Below are 20142 nucleotides of genomic sequence, written 5' to 3' on the forward strand. Positions count from 1 at the left end.
ACCCTAAATATTTCCACCAAAAAAACTACTAGGACTGATAAAAGAATTCAGTAAAGTAGCAGGATACAAAATAAATATCCAGAAATAGGTTGTATTTTTATACACCAATAATGACCTATTGGAAGGGAAACTAAGAAAACAATCCCATTTACAATTGCATTAAAAAGATAAAATACCTAGAAATAAATTTATCCAAGGATGTAAAAGACAAATTCCCGAAATTTAAGAACAGAACACCTGAATAGAACTGTAAGAACAAATTAAATGAGTAATTGAGAATCTGACAAAGAAAAGCCCACGTCCAGTTTCACTGGTGAAATCTATTAAATATTAAAGAAATAATACCAATCCTTAATACTTCAGGAATTGAAATCAATAAGAATTAAGGATAATTCATACCATAGACTATCATTCATCAACAAAAGGAAACAAATTGATACTCACAACATGAATGAATCTCAAAACACATGCTGAGCAGAAAAGCCTGTTGGAAAAAGAGGACATACTGTATAATTCCATGTAAGTGAAGTTCTGGAAAAGGCAAACCTAATCTATAGTGAGATAAAGCTGATCAGTTGACTTTTAAGTGGAAGATTTAAAATAATAATATAAAATTCTAAACTTATCATATAATAAGTGGGAATGGGGAACAGCAATATGAAACATTTATTTCAAATAAATGAAGGTTATAAAAAAAACCAGGTTACAATTAGAAAAACATAGGTAAATGTTTCTGAAATTTTTACCAATAATTATTAGAATTAAACACATATTATGCCCAGCTGGTGTTGCTCAGTGGTTAAGCATTAGCCCATGACCCAGGAGGTCATGGGTTCATTCCCAATCAGGGCACATGCCCGGGTTGTGGCTCGATCCCCAGTAGGGGGCATGCTGGAGGCAGCCAATCAATTGATGTTTCTATCTATCCCTCTCCCTTCCTCTAAAACCAATAAAAGTATTTTTTTAATTAAATACATATTATATACCTTCAAGAACATAGTGACATTATAAATCAGATGTGAGACAAAGTAAACTGTAAAATATGTGTTGGTTGATAATTTGTACAACTAAATGTGTTGGTGATATTTGTACATCTAAAAAAATTAAAATTAGTCTCCCAGTATACCCTTATTACAAAAATAAAATTGTATAGAAATATACAAAACCATTAAAATTGACTAAATAAAGTTTATAAACTTCAAATGGATTCAGCAACAAGTACAAAAAAATAAGATGATTAAAGTTTTGTTGAAAAGAAAAATACATCATCTTGATTTAGGAAAGGCCTTTTTTTTAACAAGATAAAACCCAGAAGTCTTAGTTCAAGATCACTGAATTCTTCCATAAAACATAATGGTTATGATGAATTTTATTTTCCATAGATGTCCTCAACAATATCTCCCTTGCAAAATGCTTTTCTTGTGAAATTTGGCTTTGACACTCTTCTCAAGATGTGGAGTCTCCATCCTCTTTCACGGAATCTGGACTGGCTTGTGACGACAGCAGGCTGTGGTTTCTGAGACCAGGTCATGGAAGGTGATGTAGGTTCAGCCGGGTTCTCCTGGACCACTCTCTCTTGGAACACAGGCACACATATGGAAAGGCTCATGAAGGTGTTCTTGATGACAGCACCAATGAGGTCCCAGCTGACAGCCAGCATCAGACATGTGAGTAAATGAGGCTTTGGCTGGTGAGTCTCCAGTAATACTCTCCCCTTCACAGTCTTCAAGTATTTCTAGCTGAGAAAAACTATTGTGTCCTTTCTGAATCCCTGACACATAAAATCTGTGACCATAAAAGGTTGGTTGTTTTATATCACTAAGTTTGGGGTTATTGGTTACACAGCAAATAACATGTGGTGATTACCAGAACAATCACCATAAAGAAAAATAAGGAACAGCTAAAATTCAGAAATATATCCAGAAAATATTAAGAGTTAGTAACATTGAACATAGAGAAGTAAATGGCCCAAACAACATAAACAAGGAATCTGGAAGGGGGGGAAAATGAACAGATCCTCATCTCTATTAGATTGGCACAAATTTCTGAAAAATAGGATTAAGTGAGACTGTGTAAATTAAAGAATTTTAGAAGACAGTTTGGTATTTTTTATCAAAATTTAAAATGTCCACATCCTTTGACTTATTAATTTCATTTCTATGAATATACCTACAAAATACTAGCAATTGGCCACAAAGATTTTTGTACAAGAGTGTTTATTATAGCATTGTTATCAATATGGAAAAGAAGTATTTGATGTTTATTAAAGAGGCATGATTAAATTAGAGGATACTGATATGATACAATATACAGAAAAGGTAAAAAGAATGGGGTAGACTATTGTCTTGATAGGGATGATCACCACAATATATTATTTTTTTAAATGCAAATCACACAAGTTAATTTCACTAGAAAACCAAACAACCATGCATGTGACATTCTGAAGAGGAATAATAGATACCAAGTTACTGCCAGTAGCTACCTTTGGGAAGGACAGTGGGAGTGAGGATTTTTCATATTTTATTGTAGATGGTAAGTGCTCTAGAGCGTGGTTGGCAAACTGCGGCTCGTGAGCCACATGCGGCTCTTTGGCCCCTTGAGTGTGGCTCTTCCACAAAATACCACAGCCTGGGTGAGTCTATTTTGAAGAAGTGGTGTTAGAAGAAGTTTAAGTTTAAAAAATTTGGCTCTCAAAAGAAATTTCAATCGTTGTACTGTTGATATTTGGCTCTGTTGACTAATGAGTTTGCCGACCACTGCTAGAGGAAAGAAAGCAGGGAGTGCTATAAAGAGGTTTATATAAATTTTAGATATTGATCAAACTATTTTTCATGTTTATACACATAAAAATATAAATACATGTATGTGATGACACATTCCAAACTTAGAATTGTGTTAACTCCAGTGAGGGAAAAAGGAGAAAATTCTACAAGGGTATGAATATCATGATCATTCAAATTACTGAAATTATTTCCAAAACCAAAAAAAATGCACATGGATTATTATTTTCCATATTGTGGGTACTTTTCCATGTTGAGAATATCTGAAATGCTTTCAAACACTCAAGAACATCAAGTCATAACAAGTGTAGACTACCCAAAAAACTTTGAAATCAGTTACTTCTAGTTGCAATTTAAATGTGAACCTGTTCAATAGAATGAAGGTATTTGGCTTACAGCTACACAGCTTACTGTACAATTTATACAATAAATTTCATTAACTTGATAGTGATCACTTATTCATCAAGGATTACTCATCCATAGTTCAATGTGGAACTATAAAACCTCCACATCATATCCTTAATCATTTAGTTTTTGTCAAAAATCATCACAAGTTAGAGTTAGGGAACACTTCTAGTTATAAGAATAATAAATTTCAGCATTAAGAAGGATATATATCTAAACCATGCCACAGTTAAAGGACTACTGGTGATACATGTGTATATGTACAGTAGCATCTGAATATTTGGATATGTGTACTCGAAGTTTTCTATTTCCTGAATTACTCTGGCCTTTTTATGTGCAAAACACATTGCTATTTGGGTGTTTGGTCTTTAAGCAGAGGTGCTCTTTTGTTTGGAGAAGAGGGCTAATTTGAAAACCATGCGCAACCAGAAGACATACAAAGAATGTGCTGTGACTGATACAAATATTTTTTAAGCAAGCTTAGATCTATTTTTTTCAAACTCACACACATCCTCTATCCTTCCTCAGTCCTGTTTGCTCAGCTGGATGTCCACAGGGTCCAATTTTCCCTCCAATTGCCCTTGCACGCTAATATAATTGCTGCTCCTATGGGTAATTGGTCAGCCTCGAGCAGCATTTGCATGCATTTGTTCTTCTACAGGATCTGGCAGCTTCTCAAATGATTTTGCAGTATTATATTATCATGTATTTTTAGTTTTTGTCTGTTTTCTAATGCTAAATAGATATTAATCTTTAAGGGTGCTATATATTTTAAGTGCTTCAAAAGCAGTAATATACAAATACAAATGATGTCTTTAGTAATCCCCTTGTGAATCAGTATTATTAACTTTATTAAATCTTCATTTTTGAGTATATTTTTAATATTCTGTTTGTCAACATGGGCAGTACACAAAGCGTTTCACCTGCATTCCAAAGTACGATTGTTTATTCTTGAGGAAAAGTACTGGTGCGACTGTGAGCTGTGAGCTGAAGTAGCCATGTTTTTCACGAAACCCCATTTAGTTGAAAGAATAACTGACAAACTATGGTTTTTCACATGTGGGTATATGGCAAATATTTTCTAAAAAAATGAGTGAATATAACACTTCAAGGAAAACCACTGACAGAATGTGGTTGCCAATAATAAGATTCAAACCAAGTGAAAATCAGAATTGTGAAAAATGTAACATGTCATTACAAGCTTAACAGCTTTCCCATACTTACTTTTCTGACAAGATCAGTGGCACTATTAATTTTTTAAATTTAACTTAACCCAATTTAATATGTTATAGAATGAAATGTGTCAACACTTGGAAGATCAGCATTACTCCAATATTTCCCAAATGACCAATGAATGATGTCACAAAACCATGTATGGGTTAAGAGAACTTTCCAAAGTAAAAAAGAGACCAATAGATTTTAATATAACAGAATATAAAAAGTTTCTTTGTATTGTTTCTGGTCCAAAATTGTAACTAAACTTCAAGAAAACGTCACATGTTGAGTTTTTGTTTTGTATCACAGAAGAAGTGCACAGTCACTTGAAAAAACTATGAAAATATTCCTCATTTTTCTAACTACAGATCATCCCCAAGTTAAGGTATTGCAATGGTGCGAAAACAATGTACAGTCAGTAGAAACCAGCCAGGCTAAGCTATGATGTTCAGAAGTTTATGTGTCTTAGATGCACTTTCATTCATAATATTTTCAAACTATGATGGGTTTATTGGAATGTAACCCCATTGTTAAGTCAAGAAACATCTGTACAGTATTTACATGAGACTGGATTTCTCTGGAGAGTTCAACCACAATACCAATGCAACGGATTGAATGCAGAAGCAGTATGCAAATCCAACTTTCTTTTATAAAGGCAGATATTAGAGGTCTGCAAACAATGTAAAATCATGGGTCTCTAAATAAAAATACATTGTTAACATGCAATGGGCTTGTTATTATGTTCAAATAAATTAATAAGCATTTAAAATACTTCTCAGTTTTAATTTCTAACACAGTCAATACTGATCAAGACAACCTACATAAGGAAAAATTCTTTGGGGCCTGCAATAATGTCTATGAGCATAAAGGAGTCCTGAGACCAAAAAGATTGAGAATGATAATTTATCATTATAAAGAGAGCATAATTATTGTAAATGCTGCTTAGAATCAGAGCAAAGGAAACTGGAAAAGGAACAAGATTAAAGTTGTATAATCCTTGACAGTTTGTCAAAAATGCAACAATTTGCTTTTATTTACCAATGCAACAAAGTTTACAGTTTTATATGCAACTCTACCAAGTCATTTTAATGTACTAATCCAGAGTATTTATCAACTTTACTTTTCTGGCAATAAAAATTCAAGAAATTAAAAAAAAAAGTCAAGCCTCTATCAGCCTCAGTGCAGTTTTTATTTCTTCATTGTTTCTAAGATATACTGATTTGTCCTTTCAAATAATATTTTTGACAATTTATACTAATATACACTCCTCTGTGACAACTCCCATGTACAAGCAACTTTAAATTCAGACTTCAGAAATTTGTCAATAAAAAGCTATCCAGAAACTCTTAAAATATAACTCCATTAGACCAAAGGCAAAGTAATTCAATATTCCTAGATCTAAAATAATACCTAGACATACACTAAAACTCTATGCATTTTATGTAAATAACTTCTCAAAGAAAAAATATTTCCATACAAAAGTGGCCCAATAAATGTTCAATTGTGTGATTAAATCTATCCATCTGGATTGTCTCTAAGACAAATATGCCTAATTTGGAATATTGCATTTGCCAATTTCATCCATAGTACGTCTACCTAGTTCTTCTTGAACACATAGTGAATTTTTGATTACGGTAGAACAATATCCTAAGGCTACTAATTTTGAATAGTCATCCAAATTGTATAAAACTTTTAAAAAATTGATCTGTTACACTGATAGTGCTATAGTCTAGAGTTTGATTTGATTTTAATAAATAAAGAAGTGGGGAAAGACAGTCCTATGTTTTTAAAAAATATTTATTTAAAAATAAGATTTCTAAAAATACATTACATAATACCTTTCAAGAGAAGTAAAAATTCCACAATTTAAATTAAAAACAATCTTCAAAGAAAAATAGAACTATTACAAGAATAAAACTAAATCACTAAAATAAATTAAACAACAACATTATTCTTAAGGTAGGTACATAGTTTGCTTTTCATTTTAAGAACCAGTGTAGACTCTTCATTTAAACAAGTATATCTTAAACACATGGCTTACACTTGTCCTCTTTTCCCTCCCTCTTCTCAATCTAGTCTCTTACTTCTCAACTATTTTCCATATTTACCATTAGCATCACCATCAGCACTGGAAATGGTAGTGAAGACTTTAAGTAATCTTAGGGGAGCAGACAAGGTGAAATAGACAACGTGGCATGGCACTTAAATGTAAACATATCCACTGAACAAAATAACTGCCTGAATAACTTAAAAATGGGATCTTTATATGCCAGTCAAAGAATGACAAGTATCACATGATCTCACTCATATGTAGAATCTAAAGAACAAAAATACACTGATGAACAAAATAGATCCAGAGACACAGAAGCATGGAACAGACTGGAATCTCTGAGGGAAGCCAGGGGTGGGTGGGAAGAGATTAACCAAACAACTTGTATGATATATGCATAACCCATGGACCGTGACAATAGAGTGGTAAAGGCCTGGGGCAGGGGGTGGGGGTGGGTTAGAAGGGGTCAATGTGGAAAAAGGGTGGACATCTGCAATACTTTCAACAATAAAAATAAATTAAAAAACAAAAATGGCATCTTTATATGGCATTGGAACATAACATTATTAAAATAGATGTCCTTTATTTTAGGGATATATAATATTAGACACAATTTGAGGTTGATACACAATTTTGGAAGTCTCAAAATATCACAGATTTTGCCTAATCATTAAACTTGCTAGTTAGATTTTTTTTAAAAGGCTAATTTCAGGGACATAAAGCTCATACAAGCACACTCACCTGTGCTCAGTCCTCCCAAAGCCTACCCTGTTCTCCCGTAGACCCGCAGCTCACATCCGAGTATCTCTGCTTTAATGTACCTATGCTACAGTAGAAATTTCTTTTTAATACTCATCTCTGGAAGACAGAGGATAGTGGTGAACTCTCTACTACCCAATCACTTGAATAAATAACTGCATTCAGCCACATTAATTTAAATAATGCTTTAACAAGCTGAACAACTCAGTACTAATATTGTGGCAACAAAATCTAAGAAACATATTATTGACAGAGAGACATATTGTTGCTTCTTCCCATTTTGCTTTCAATTTTGCTTTTGCCTCTAATGACATGTATATCTGTATTTCTACATATCATTCAAATGATCCTAAGTCATGTTTCATATAAGTTTCAGACTTGATTCTTTTTTCCATTTAGAATTCACTGCAAAACCATATATTGTATCTACATTCAATGAGAGAATATTTGTTGAGTGAAAATGATGCAAAACATTCTCAAATGTGACTGTCTACTTTTCCAATACATACATACTGTTATCTTCTTGCCAGAATTTTTAACAACTTCAGCCACAGTTTTAAGGTCACCCAATGAACGTTTTGAAAGTTTTAGGAAACATAGAAAACCAGAATAGTAAACATAGCAATATTACATTTGGACAATTATAAGTACTTTTCTAAGGTTTTTTATTTCTCCCATTTTTTATAAAATGAATTACTGAGAATTAAGTTTTTAAAATACTCTTACTCTTAATTTTTTTTATGTTAAGTGAATAACAGCATAGAGACTTTTTTTTTAAAGTTCAATTTTCTATTACAGTTTTGCTTAAATCAAGTATATTTGCATTTCCTCTTTGGAAGTATTTATATATACAGGGTGTTCCCAAAAATGTATACACACTTAACAGCTGACAGCTCATTTGATTTTTCTTTCTTTTCAGATTTAACCAATTGGAATTAATAATTATTCCAAGTGTGTACACATTTTTGGGACACCCTGGTATATGTATATTTTTAAAGTGTTCTTTAAGTCTAACCTTGTTTACAAAATAGACAAATGACAGTATCACTCCTTAATGGCATTACGGATTACACACAGAGCAAAAAGCAGAGTTCTTCATTTGTAATCAGAAAGGGCCCTTACCTTTTCACTTTATCATTTTGTTTCAGCATTCATTAAAAGGGCCCAAAAGCTAGATAGTTCACTTATAGAAATAAAGGTAGACTTCTTATTATTTCTCACTTTTTCCTGCAGAAATAAAGCAAGACCAAAATATCTTGTGAAAAATGCTTTATCTTTTGCAACTTCAACCTATTAAACTTTTACAGTAGTCAATCTATATTAAAATACAAAAACCATACTAATCTGCCTAACTAAAAAAAAGTTCAAATGAGAAACCTTTAAAACCAATTAAATTGAGGCAGCAGTGTGTAAAAACTAAGATCTATTAATCAAAATTGTTCTTAGTAACATTAAATTTTACTTTATAAACACAAGATGTGAGAAGAAAACTCTCAGTCAACCGAAAAGAAAATTAACTCTTTGGTACAGGAAATAAAAACGTCACTCAATGCTAAATGAGTAGCACCAGGATGTTTGAGTTGTTGAGGTTGTAAAACACTAACTTCAGGCACCAGCAGGTGAAAATGTCACCCAATGAACACTGGCAAGAACACAGAACTTGCAATATGAAGACAACCTTTCCCTGTAGTTAACAGTATATGCAAGTAAACCCTGTATTTCCTCAAACAATCAAGCAAAGTCACAAAAAGAAACATACCTTTTTGTTGCCATTTTGCCCCCATCACTGTTAATATATAAAATATCAATACTAAAAAGATCAGAGTGTTGAACCACTGTGGCAAGCACTACATTACATGTCCCAGGCATTCACAATACTAATAGGTATGGAGACCTTCAAGGTATCAAGAACACCAAATAGCCCAAATTTTAAAGTGAAAAATCATCCCTTATATATAAATTCTTGATTTTTACTTTAGTGACAAAATTTACTATAATACTTAGTATCCTTTCTTTGCAATAGGAGACTTGTGAAAAAGGTCCCAGTTTTTTCAATCAAACTCCCAGGCAATCTATTCATGTCTCCTCAGCATTAAATAGCTGCACCTTTCACATTATTCTTAACACTTTACTGTTTAAAATAACTTCTCAAAGGCATCTGACCAGCTGATGAGAATCAGCAATATAAACTCCTTAGATAAGATAGCTCAAACTAAATGTTCACATACATTAACTCTTACAATACAATGGTTAACAGTGAGAGATAAGGCTAATATGACTGTAGCAGGGGGAGTTTTTGATGCCACAGAACTCCATCCAGTCTACTCTGTTGCTTAGATGCTATTTTCCATGCTCTGCCTGGCTTTCTCACCATCTTAATAAGTACCCGTTTTCTTTCTCCAATTTTGTACTCTATGTCCTCTATGGTGGACTAGAGGAAAAGGACATAATAGTAAAAAAATATGGTAGTGGAAAAACACTGGCAATACCAAATGACTTAATAATTTTAAACACCATTGTTATTTCTGTTTCAAATTAGCACAATTACAACATCTAAAGAACAGATGAAAATATAGTAAATTTTGTTGTTAAAAACTGCACAATGATAATGAAATGGGATGTCTGAGCAAACAGTCACTCTCTTGAAGTTAAACCATCATCATCCTAAAAGCAGAGAATGCTAAACACCACACAGTATAACAACATCGGTTTAAAATACTTTAAGAAAGTTGCTTCTATTACTTTCTCACATTCTACTGCAGAATATTCTAAAATTCAGTTGAGAAGGGCTAACTTCAGAGTATAATGAAATTTGTAATTCTATCTAATAAAAGAGTAATATGCAAATTAACATCACTCCACTACACCAAGTCACGCCCACCAGCCAATCAGGAGCGAGTATGCAAATTAACCCAACCAAGATGGCTGTGGCCACAGAGCAAGCAGGAGGCTGGGGTTGTCCCGGCAATGGAGGAAGCCAAAGCTTTCCGCACACCCTGGCCAGCCCAGGACTCCACTCAAGGCTACAAAGTTTCAATTATAGAAGATAAATAAATCCCAACAAAAATGGCAGCAGCCATGGAGCTGGAGAGAGCAGGAGGCTTGAGTTGCCCCCAGCGATGGAGGAAGCCAAGCTTCCACAGCCCTGGTCTGCCTTGGCCTCCACTCAAGGCTACAAAGTTTCAATTATAGAAGATAAATAAATCCCTACAAAAATGGCTGTGGCCATGGAGCAAGCAGGAGGCTTGGCTCCGCTCAAAGCTACAAAGTTTCAATTATAGAAGATAAATAAATCCCAGGTACCAGGGCCTCCGCTTGGGTCACCGGGGGGCATGGCTGGCCTGTAAACCACCACAGGCCCCTCACCCAGGCCGCCCCACAACCCAAGGGAACCCTCACCCTGATCTGGGACACCCTTCAGGCAAACAAGCTGGCCCAACCCGTGCACCAGGCCTCTATCCTATCTAATAAAAGAGTAATATGCAAATTGACCATCACTCCAACACACAAGATGGCTGCCCCCGTGTGGTCAAAGATGGTTGCCCCCATGTGGACACAAGATGGCCAGCAGGGGAGGGCAGTTGGGAGAGACCAGGCCTACAAGGGAGGGCAGTTGTGGGTGATCAAGCATGCAAGGGAGGGCAGTTAGGAGAAAACAGGCTGGCAGGGGAGCAGTTAGGCATCAATCAGGCTGGCAGGGGAGTGGTTAGGGGGTGATCAGGCTGACAGGCAGAAGTGGTTAGGGGCAATCAGGAAGGCAGACAGGCGAGCAGTTGGGAGCCAGCAGTCCTGGATTGTGAGAGGGATGTCCCAGATTGGAGAGGGTACAGGCTGGGCTGAGGGACACACCCTCCCCCTGTGCATGAATTTCGTGCACCAGGCCTCTAGTTTATATATAGATTCAGAGGATGATTCTTAGAAGGTAAAAAATATGAACATGAAGTAACACATTAATTCATTTGTTAATTATAGGTTAGTAAGTAGCTCTCTCCCTCCCTCCCTTCTCTCTCCTATCCTCTTTGTCCTCTCCTCTTCCCCCTTTTGATAAGAGAAAATGCATTACATTTTTTAGAAATAGTTATATCTAAGCTGGGAAAATCTGTTATTCATCTAAAGGGAGAAACACTTTGAACAGTGTAATTTCAGCCACTAGCGACAAGCAGAGGGGCAAAGAGAGCTGGTTTAGAAGGCCTCTGAAACGGGAGCACGTTAGCTGTCATATGCTTCATCTGCTTAGAACAACTGGCCTATCTAGATTCTAAACATTCCTACTGCTGAACCCCATTAAGAGCATGGGAAGAAAAAAACACCACACCTCTGTGGAGAGGGGGAAAAACTTGATAAACCTTATTTACACATGTGGTTCCAGGATCCTAGAAGTGATGAAATGGTATTTTTAATAACAATAGTAATCATTTACTGCACTCCTAGTATATATGAAACATTTTACATACACCATTTAATTTATACAATCCAACAGTGGATGTCATTTTTATTTTGTTAATGAAGACATTAAAATTTAGAAAGATTATATATAACATCTTAGCAATGTGTACTATCTTTCATGCAACTCTTGAACCTGCTCAGATCGGGGTCTTAAAGAGAAGGTATTATCCTGCATGCTTACACTCCTCAATAGAAATTTGAATATAAGAAATGGAAGGGGTACGAAAAATACAATAATCTCTTATAGAAGGGAATAGCTAACATCTCCTTTGATGTTAAATTTGGTAACTTGTTTAACATCATCTAAGATATTCATGTTAATATGCCTACTGTCAAGTGTTCTTTTTAAAATCTTCAAGTTGTTAAAAAGGGCTCCTATGACATGGTGTCTGCTCTGCTCAAACTCACCACCAGCCTTGATCAGCCCTGTGTCAACAACTGTCGGCCATGCATGAGGCAGCCAAACAAGGCTACAAAGACCTATGCCTGGCCGGTGTTGCTCCTGGCCGGTATTGCTCCATGGTTGAGCATCGACCTATGAACCAGGAGGTCACGGTTGGATTCCCAGTTGGGACACATGCCCATGTTGTGAGCTCCATCCCCAGTAGGGGGTGTACAGGATGCAGCTGATCAATGATTTTCTCTCATCACTGATGTCTCTCTTGCTCTTTCTCTCCTTTCCCCTCTGAAATCAAGAGATATACGTGTGTGTGTGTGTGTGTGTGTGTGTGTGTGTGTGTGTGTGTGCAATATATATACATATATATTATATATTTTAAAAAGATCTCATAGACCCGCTGGCAATGTCACCTGAGACAGTTTGGAGTCACACCATTAGGTGCTACTGCTGGGTATGGTCTCTGTGATGTGCTGGAACATATAATCCTCAAAGATGGTGATGTGTCTGCTTTGGCGAATGATGGGACATTAGTGTTGTTTGAGGCAGCAGGAGGGGACAATCCTGATTGCATTTCTCTCCTGCTGGGATACAGAGGAAGCAGACATGTACCTAACAGAGAAGGACATCTTCCTTTACACCGAGCTGCCTGTGAGGGACATTATCTTGCACTGAAATATCTTATCCCAATAACATCCAAGCATGGAATCTGGAAATGTGAGCTAACACCAATTCACTCAACAGCAGATGGGCAAAAGCACAGTGCCTAATTGGGAATGGTTTTGTCATCAATACTCTGCTTGCTGACCACATTTCCAAAGAGCTATGACGACAAGAGGAGGACTGCACTGGATTTTGCTGTTTCTAATAATGATATCCATTGCACAGAAGTCCTGAATGCAGTGCCTGCCATTCAGTATGCCCTAAACGATGAGGTGATGCTGAGGCTGTTGTTAAATGATGGCTGTTGAGTGGAGCTGAGCTTTGAGTGCATGTGTGGAGACATATTTGGGAATCGTTTATGTGGTCAGAGATAGAAGAAGGAGTATTGCCGGGATGGACATCTTGTGTAATATAGGATAACCTGTCCGTGAGTGCATTACAGTTCCTTGGATGAAACACTTGGTAGCCAGTGTTATTCGTACATTAATAGATTACATGGATTATATGCTTCTGTGTGCTAAACTGCAGTCTGCACAGGAAGTACAGAGAGAATGGCCAAAAATCCAGCACATACTAGGTAAAAACAAGTTTTGCCTAATTTTTTTTAATGAAAAATGTCTATAGGGGAAATTTTTTAATGTCACCTTTGATAGCTTTTCAGTACTACTTTATTTTCAGAATTATGTTTTTTAAAATCATCCTTAATATTTCCTCTGGTTTAAGATACTAATTTCTTGCTTTTCTTGATACTTTCCAACTTTTTAATTATATAATGGGTAATATTATAATAACTATATTAACATTCTAACTAGAACCCCTTTTTTTTTAAGTTGACTTTTATAATATCATACAGTATGTAGACTGTAATCTCCATATGGGCAGGGATTTGTTTTATTTTTATATTCTCAAAGCTTAGCATAATTTCTAGAAGTGGTAAAAACAATAAATACTGAGTAAATAAAAAAACTAGCAAGTAGAACATACTAAATGCACATGATTATTAACTACATTTGCCAATACTTATATTTTTTAAAGCAAGAGAGCTGGGTAAAAATTCCAATACCTGTATCTATTAGTAAATTATTTAATGTTTGTAAGTATAAACTTCACCAAATAAATTCTAGGTAGATCTATGTATATTAAAAGTCATGTAAAAGACTTATTGAATGAAGCAGCAATAGTATAGTAAACTTGAGCTAGGTGAACTATTTCTCCATGAAGCATAAGGGAAGCCATTGGAGACTAGAGAACAATCTAGGGGAAGACTAGCAGCTTTGTTAATATTAATGCCATTGTAATCCAGGGCTGCACACATTGTGATTTTATAGCAATTCATGTGAAAACACTCCAACTGCCCCATGACCTAACACATAAAAGACTGTGTGGCCATAAATTAAATTACTTCACACTACCTGGCTGGAAGTGTTGTCCTAACTTAAGTCTTCATGGTTAGCTTTCAGAATTAATAAGCCCTTTTGGTTGAAACATATCTTCAACTAATTGCCTGTACAGAAGTGGCCTGAAAAGGCCTGATGAAGTATAGTTATAATTAGCTACCATACCTAGAGAAAAATACCTCTAAACATTAGCAAAAATTTACTGATGTTCATTCTCACAGAAGTTTTAACTTCACCATTATACTGAATTTTATGTAGCTTATGTTCTCTAGCACTATTACTATTAAAAGTAAACTATGCTTTCTTCTGTTAAAGAGATTAATACATAAACTAGAAATTTAAATATAGCTATCTCATGTTAACCGCAAATATTTTTAATACAACTCTTAAGCAAAATAGTATTTTTTAAAATAATGGAACATCAATTAACTTAGTATTTTTAAACTGTAAGTCTTCGTTACAAAGTACCAAAAGCACTTTAACTGAATGCCTACTGTTTGGGGAATGTGAACTCAGTCAATTTTTGCTTACAATCTTCAGCCCATAAGTATTTTTTGTTTAAGGAAAAGAACAACAACAAATATAATTGTTCAAGAGGTATAATATATAATATCTATGTAAAACTCATCTCCCGAAGCCCAATTAATGACTTTGATGAGTAAAATATCCTTTAAAATACATTTTGCTTCAAATGAAATGTTTATAAGGAACTACTTCATCCAACAGCAGCTCATAATTATTTTCTAGTGGTCAACATCATTAGTTATTTTCATGGTTATCCAGAATACATAATAAATTGACTACTAAAGCTACAGCTATAACTATGAGTAGGAAAGTTTAAAAAGAATTATTAATCTTATTATTTTAGTGTAAAAGAATCAGCAAAAAAAAAATCATTCCAAAACTGAGATTAAAAACACTAAATGTATTTTTTTAGGTACTCAGTAAAGCACATTAGATACTTGCTTACCACTATAACAATAGATTTCAGTGTTTCCTAATAAATTGATAATTTTAAAGTAATGACTTTTCTAATTCTAAAGACTTAATTTGCCAAAATAAGGTTTAAAATAAAATTCATGAAATGTTTACACTTATTTATCCTGATCTGATATAAACTTGTAAATGACAGCAAATATATATATGTATATAGAAACATACACAAATGAAGCTAACTAGTCATCATTTTGTATGAACTATATGTCATCATAAACAGGAACACATTAATTTTCATAAAATATAACAGCCTTGCACATACACTCCCCTAAGCTTGTACCTCTGCTAGGTTCAGAATTTGGCCATACAATTTACTTGTGGGGCAGTAAGTCTCTAGAGCCAGTATAATTACACCAATTAGCCAAAAGAGGGCGCAGAGAGAGCACTAGAGTTCATGCACTCCCTAGGAAACTACCCGCTGGTTTTTCTCAAGTTGTCTAACAAAGGCTAAACCCACAGTTAGGAGTGCTAATTTGAGAATACTGAAAATTAAAGCACATGTATATATAGATATACCTTAATACAGAATCTTATATAAATATATTGATATGTAGCATTTTTACCATTCAAACAAAAGAAATATATGCCTTGCCTAGTGTGCTAGTTTGTATTCCAGTACCAGGGGAATCAGGTACAGAGGGATCAGATCAGCGAGGGTATAAAGAGGGAAGAGAATGTGCCCTAGAAATGGTAAATCTAAGGAAAACAAAACCCTGTTAGAGTGGGAAAGGGACCACCTCTGGTTCTCATTACGGAGGCAGAAGTTGGCTCTGAATACCTCCCAGATACCGTTCAAGGTAACTAGTACTACTACATGAAGTGTAACTCTGCCTTTAAGGGATATAATGCTCTTTAAGGGATCTTCACTTCATACTTCGCTGTTTTCTCAAGGTCCAGTTAGTAGAGCAATCAATTGATATCTATCTGCATTATCTATACATTACTTCCTTATAACAGTTCCCCCACCAGGCCAAATTTGGTCAATATGTTTTACCTTGCACAAAACCCAACCCATTTCCATGACATGACATACTAATTTTGTGGTTCATTAAGCTCTACAAATAAATTTCTCATATTAAATTTACTATGCATTTTGTCAGCACCAATACATATTTTCATCTGCCACTTCTATACTTTTAAATAATAAAGCATTATAATCAGAACACGTAAGACATGGCACTTATATTTCTGAGAACAGCTAATTCTATTCTTTTGGAAGATAGTTTCTGAAAGAACTAACCACAGTATAGTTAACTGGCTGATATGGCAACTTTCTGTTTCATGATTTCTTAGGTGTGACTACCTACCATCAAAACTAAGTAAAAGGAAACTACTGATATGTTCCAAGAAAAGTAGATCCCTTCAATGTTCTTTAAGATTCAAGAGAAAGACTGTGAGCACATACATTTTCAAAAAAAGATATATGGATTTTGCAGTATTCTAATGGAAAAAAGGCTAAAGCTGATTTTTTTTCTCTTAGTATAATAAAGTTCTTTTTATACAAATATTCTATGCTTTCCAAGAGACCATCATTGTTAGCAATTTAAATTTGTGTAAGGCTAATGATAAATGTAGATCATTATATTTTCTTATTTTAAGGCTATTTCCTAACATTAGCTACACAAAAAAGGTCTCTCAATCCAAATTATAGTTGGCTCATTAAAATTTAAATTCAATTTGGCTGATTGATTGTAGGTACACAAAAGTTATTTACTTTTACTAGTAATTTCCTATAGTTTTGTTTCAGGAATAGTTGGCCAATATTTATTATATATAAACCTTCATTGTGTAATTTTTAGATCTACTAGTAGGTAAATAAAAGCAAAAAGTATATATATTTTTCAAAAGCACAATATTCCTCTTTATACTGTACATTATATATTTTCTAGTTATATTAGCATTTTAAAAACACGCATTCTGGTTTAATTGCACTAGAAAAGCTATCTGTGGAATTATTGCAAATTCTCTATCCATTTGCTCACCAAAATCTTAGGGTAAAATAGGAATACATGCCCACTTAATCAATGTTTTCTCCTTGGAACAAATATATTAACAACAATCAATACTTACAACAGTACAGGGAAAAGAAATGGAAAAATTAACATGGAAAAACATTTAATCTTTCCTTTAACATAAGGTAGATAGTTGGTGCTTTATTTTAGTGGTATTTTTATTTTGTTTTTGAAGAGAAAACATTAGAAAGCTACTAAGAAAACACTGCCCTTTTTCTGTTGTTCAATCCTATGCTGCATTTGCAGCATATATAAAAGTATTAACATATTTTAAATTGTACTTGAAAAAGAAATTTCACATATAAGGTGTAAAACCTTTTGTAAAAGCTGAAGAATTAAATTCAGATTTGATTAGTACTGCTCAAGAGTGAAAATTTTAAATAAACATCTGAAAATTCCCATAAATTAAAATCTGTAATATTGTCAGTGCTAAAAGAAACTATGTACAATTATTTCATCCCAATCACTGCCTTTTGAGTTTAATAACAAAAGCACTTTAAGAAATCCCCATGGAAAGCTAATTTGAAAGTAAACATGCTTTGAAACTTAACTATAGATCTTGTGTTAGTCCCACAACAGGATCAAGATCACTATTAAAATAAAGCCTGGGGCACATTATGATGCCTAAGATTGGTGGGTGGATTTTAATTGACTTGAAGACTGTCATCGTTCTATTATCAGAAAACCTGTAACGCATTTCCAGCATGGAGGACCCATCTGTGCCCACCATCCATCTGTTTAGACGTGATTGGCAAAGTGGTAGGGAACTCGCAGTGGTTGCCTCTGCCTGAAAGGAATAAACCACAGGATCTTCCAACGAGTGCCAAAAACTTCTGAGAAGGTCTGCTGCCACGGCTTTCGGGGCCTCGATCTACAGAAGACAGCATTATTAGTGAAAGACAGCACTCCCATGGTGCACTTCAGTCAGCTAAAACAATACCGGTTGGCTGGGGATCCATTACAGGACTCTGATGAATTGTGTCCCAGCATCACAAATACAGCTTTTCTTTCATTATGGCATGCAGCTGAGTTTTAACTCTGGAGAGCAGATATTGTATCTGTGTCGTCAATCAACCTACGGCAACTTTTGAAGCAGAGGAGAATCTCAGTACTAACAGAATGTGTGTCAACAACACAGTAGCAAATCTCTTTTGATGTACTTTCAGGACAAATAATTTAACTTACTTTAGTGAGACAAGTAACAAGAATGATCAGTACTTATTTTGTATGAAAACTAGCATAGCTAGAAGACCCCAGATGTAAGACTGGGTTATGCCTGCCTAGCTGAGGCCTTAGACAAGGCTCCAAGAAAAAAAAACATCGTTCTATTATCTTTCCTCTACATGCATACATTTTTTCAAATGTGGCCAGTTGTTTCCATTTTTAATAAGAACTCTATAGACTTCACTTTTATACTTACATTTCTTCACAACAGTTTGACATCTTTTCAATAGATGTTGTATCCTATTAAAAATTAAGAAAAATACTCAGAACAAAGTTATTAAGGCTTTATTCTATATTAATTTTTAATGTTTTAAAACCATATCCACAGAATATTCTGAAGATTTAAACAGTTTATACATGAGTAATACGATTTCTAAATTATCTACAGACATTGCTGAAATTCCTTGGAAAAAAACAGAATCAAAATTACATTGTACTCCCACTCCACAAATATTATTCAATTACAAAACCTCACAAAAACTGTAGGAGTATCACTTCATTAATGTAATATTTTTTATTATACTTGCTTCCTTGACAATTCTTTTAAAAGTCCAGTATCTATTTTTAATTCAACTGCCATGAATATGCATTAAAAAATAAATAACAAAAATGACAAATGAAAGGCACTAATGCACAGAGAGCCAAAGAGTGCTGCTGGGCTTGCACTTCTGAGAAGACACAGATTCAACAAGGCCCCTGCACCTGCCACACCACAACACCCAGTGCTCTGAAAGTGAAGTGGGCTCATCAGAGTCCTTTGGTGAAAAAACAATTTCCTTTTTTCCAACAGAAAAATCAGCCTCTTCATAATAATACAATTTCTTATTATATGCTTTATATAAGGCTCTAACGAACATATAAGAAAAACAAGTCAACCAACAAAAGGTAGTTTCCAGACATGCTGGTTCAACTCATGTTAACAGATCTATCATTAGATTGAGAAACTGATTATCTAAATAATAATCAAAACAAAGTACATAATCTTAGTTTAGATATTTACGTTTTAAATATACTTTAAAGTAGTATAAAAGAAAATAGCTTCTTTTAAATATACCAGAAAGTTATAGAAGTTATTCTCCTCTTCCCCTCTACTAGCTTGCTCACATACGGCAGGTGGACTGTACTGCTATTAAGCAGTACTATTCATGCAAATAGTTCTGGTTTCAACTGCAATCCCAAGAACTTTTTTGGTTGTAAAACTTTCCTCCAATGAAACTAATAAAAAGCACCTTCAATTTAAAAGACTCTTTATATAAGTTACATAATTAGCGATAATATTAATTTCTTACACATGAACAGTAGAATAACTACAGTTAGCCCATATACAGAAAAAAAATAATCTTTTTTTTTAAGATGTCTAAGTAACCAATAACAGAATTTTATTTCCAGGTTACCTAGGAATTTGGGACAAGACTGCAGATTAGCTACATACTCTCTATTAATTGGTTTTCCTATTATGCTTTGAAATTCATGATATCCAATGACAATTCTACCTATAATGAACCTTTCTTGGTTCTGTTGCATAATTTCCTCAAAATAATGTTTTACTTTGTGAAAACAGAGTCTGCAAATACATGACAGCATTGATTAAGGACTTAAAGGAAAACTGAGCCTCTGGTTTCACATCTGTACAGAAAGTGACAAGTAATTTTAATGGTGTCTTAGAACTGATGGGTGACAGGTTGTTCCAAAACAACTGAGATAGTTGTGCACAAAAACAAAAAGATAAGAAGTCAAGTGCTATTAGTTAAGGTACATATAAATGGACTAAAATTGCAGTTGTGGATAATACTTAAAA

General features: G+C 34.4%; 1 protein-coding gene across 5 annotated transcripts in view; it reads right to left on the reverse strand.

Annotated features, from left to right (window-relative positions):
• Positions 1–300: 300 nt before the first annotated feature.
• Positions 301–20142, reverse strand: part of ZDHHC21 (zDHHC palmitoyltransferase 21) — a 69877-nt gene continuing 50035 nt past the window's right edge. For 4 of the 5 annotated variants that reach the window (XM_079790215.1, XM_079790214.1, XM_079790216.1 and 1 more), the window contains exons 8-9: positions 18541–18584; positions 6272–17991 (exon numbers count right to left, since the gene is read on the reverse strand). In XM_079790215.1, coding sequence (XP_079646341.1) covers positions 17859–17991; positions 18541–18584 — 177 coding nt within the window. In that variant the 3' untranslated portion in view covers positions 6272–17858. Of the gene's footprint in view, positions 485–6271; positions 17992–18540; positions 18585–20142 lie in introns of those variants that run through there. The other variant, XR_013814499.1, reaches the window with a different exon arrangement.

This window comes from Cnephaeus nilssonii, assembly GCF_951640355.1.
Source record: "Cnephaeus nilssonii genome assembly, chromosome: 14".
Taxonomy (NCBI): domain Eukaryota; kingdom Metazoa; phylum Chordata; class Mammalia; order Chiroptera; family Vespertilionidae; genus Cnephaeus; species Cnephaeus nilssonii.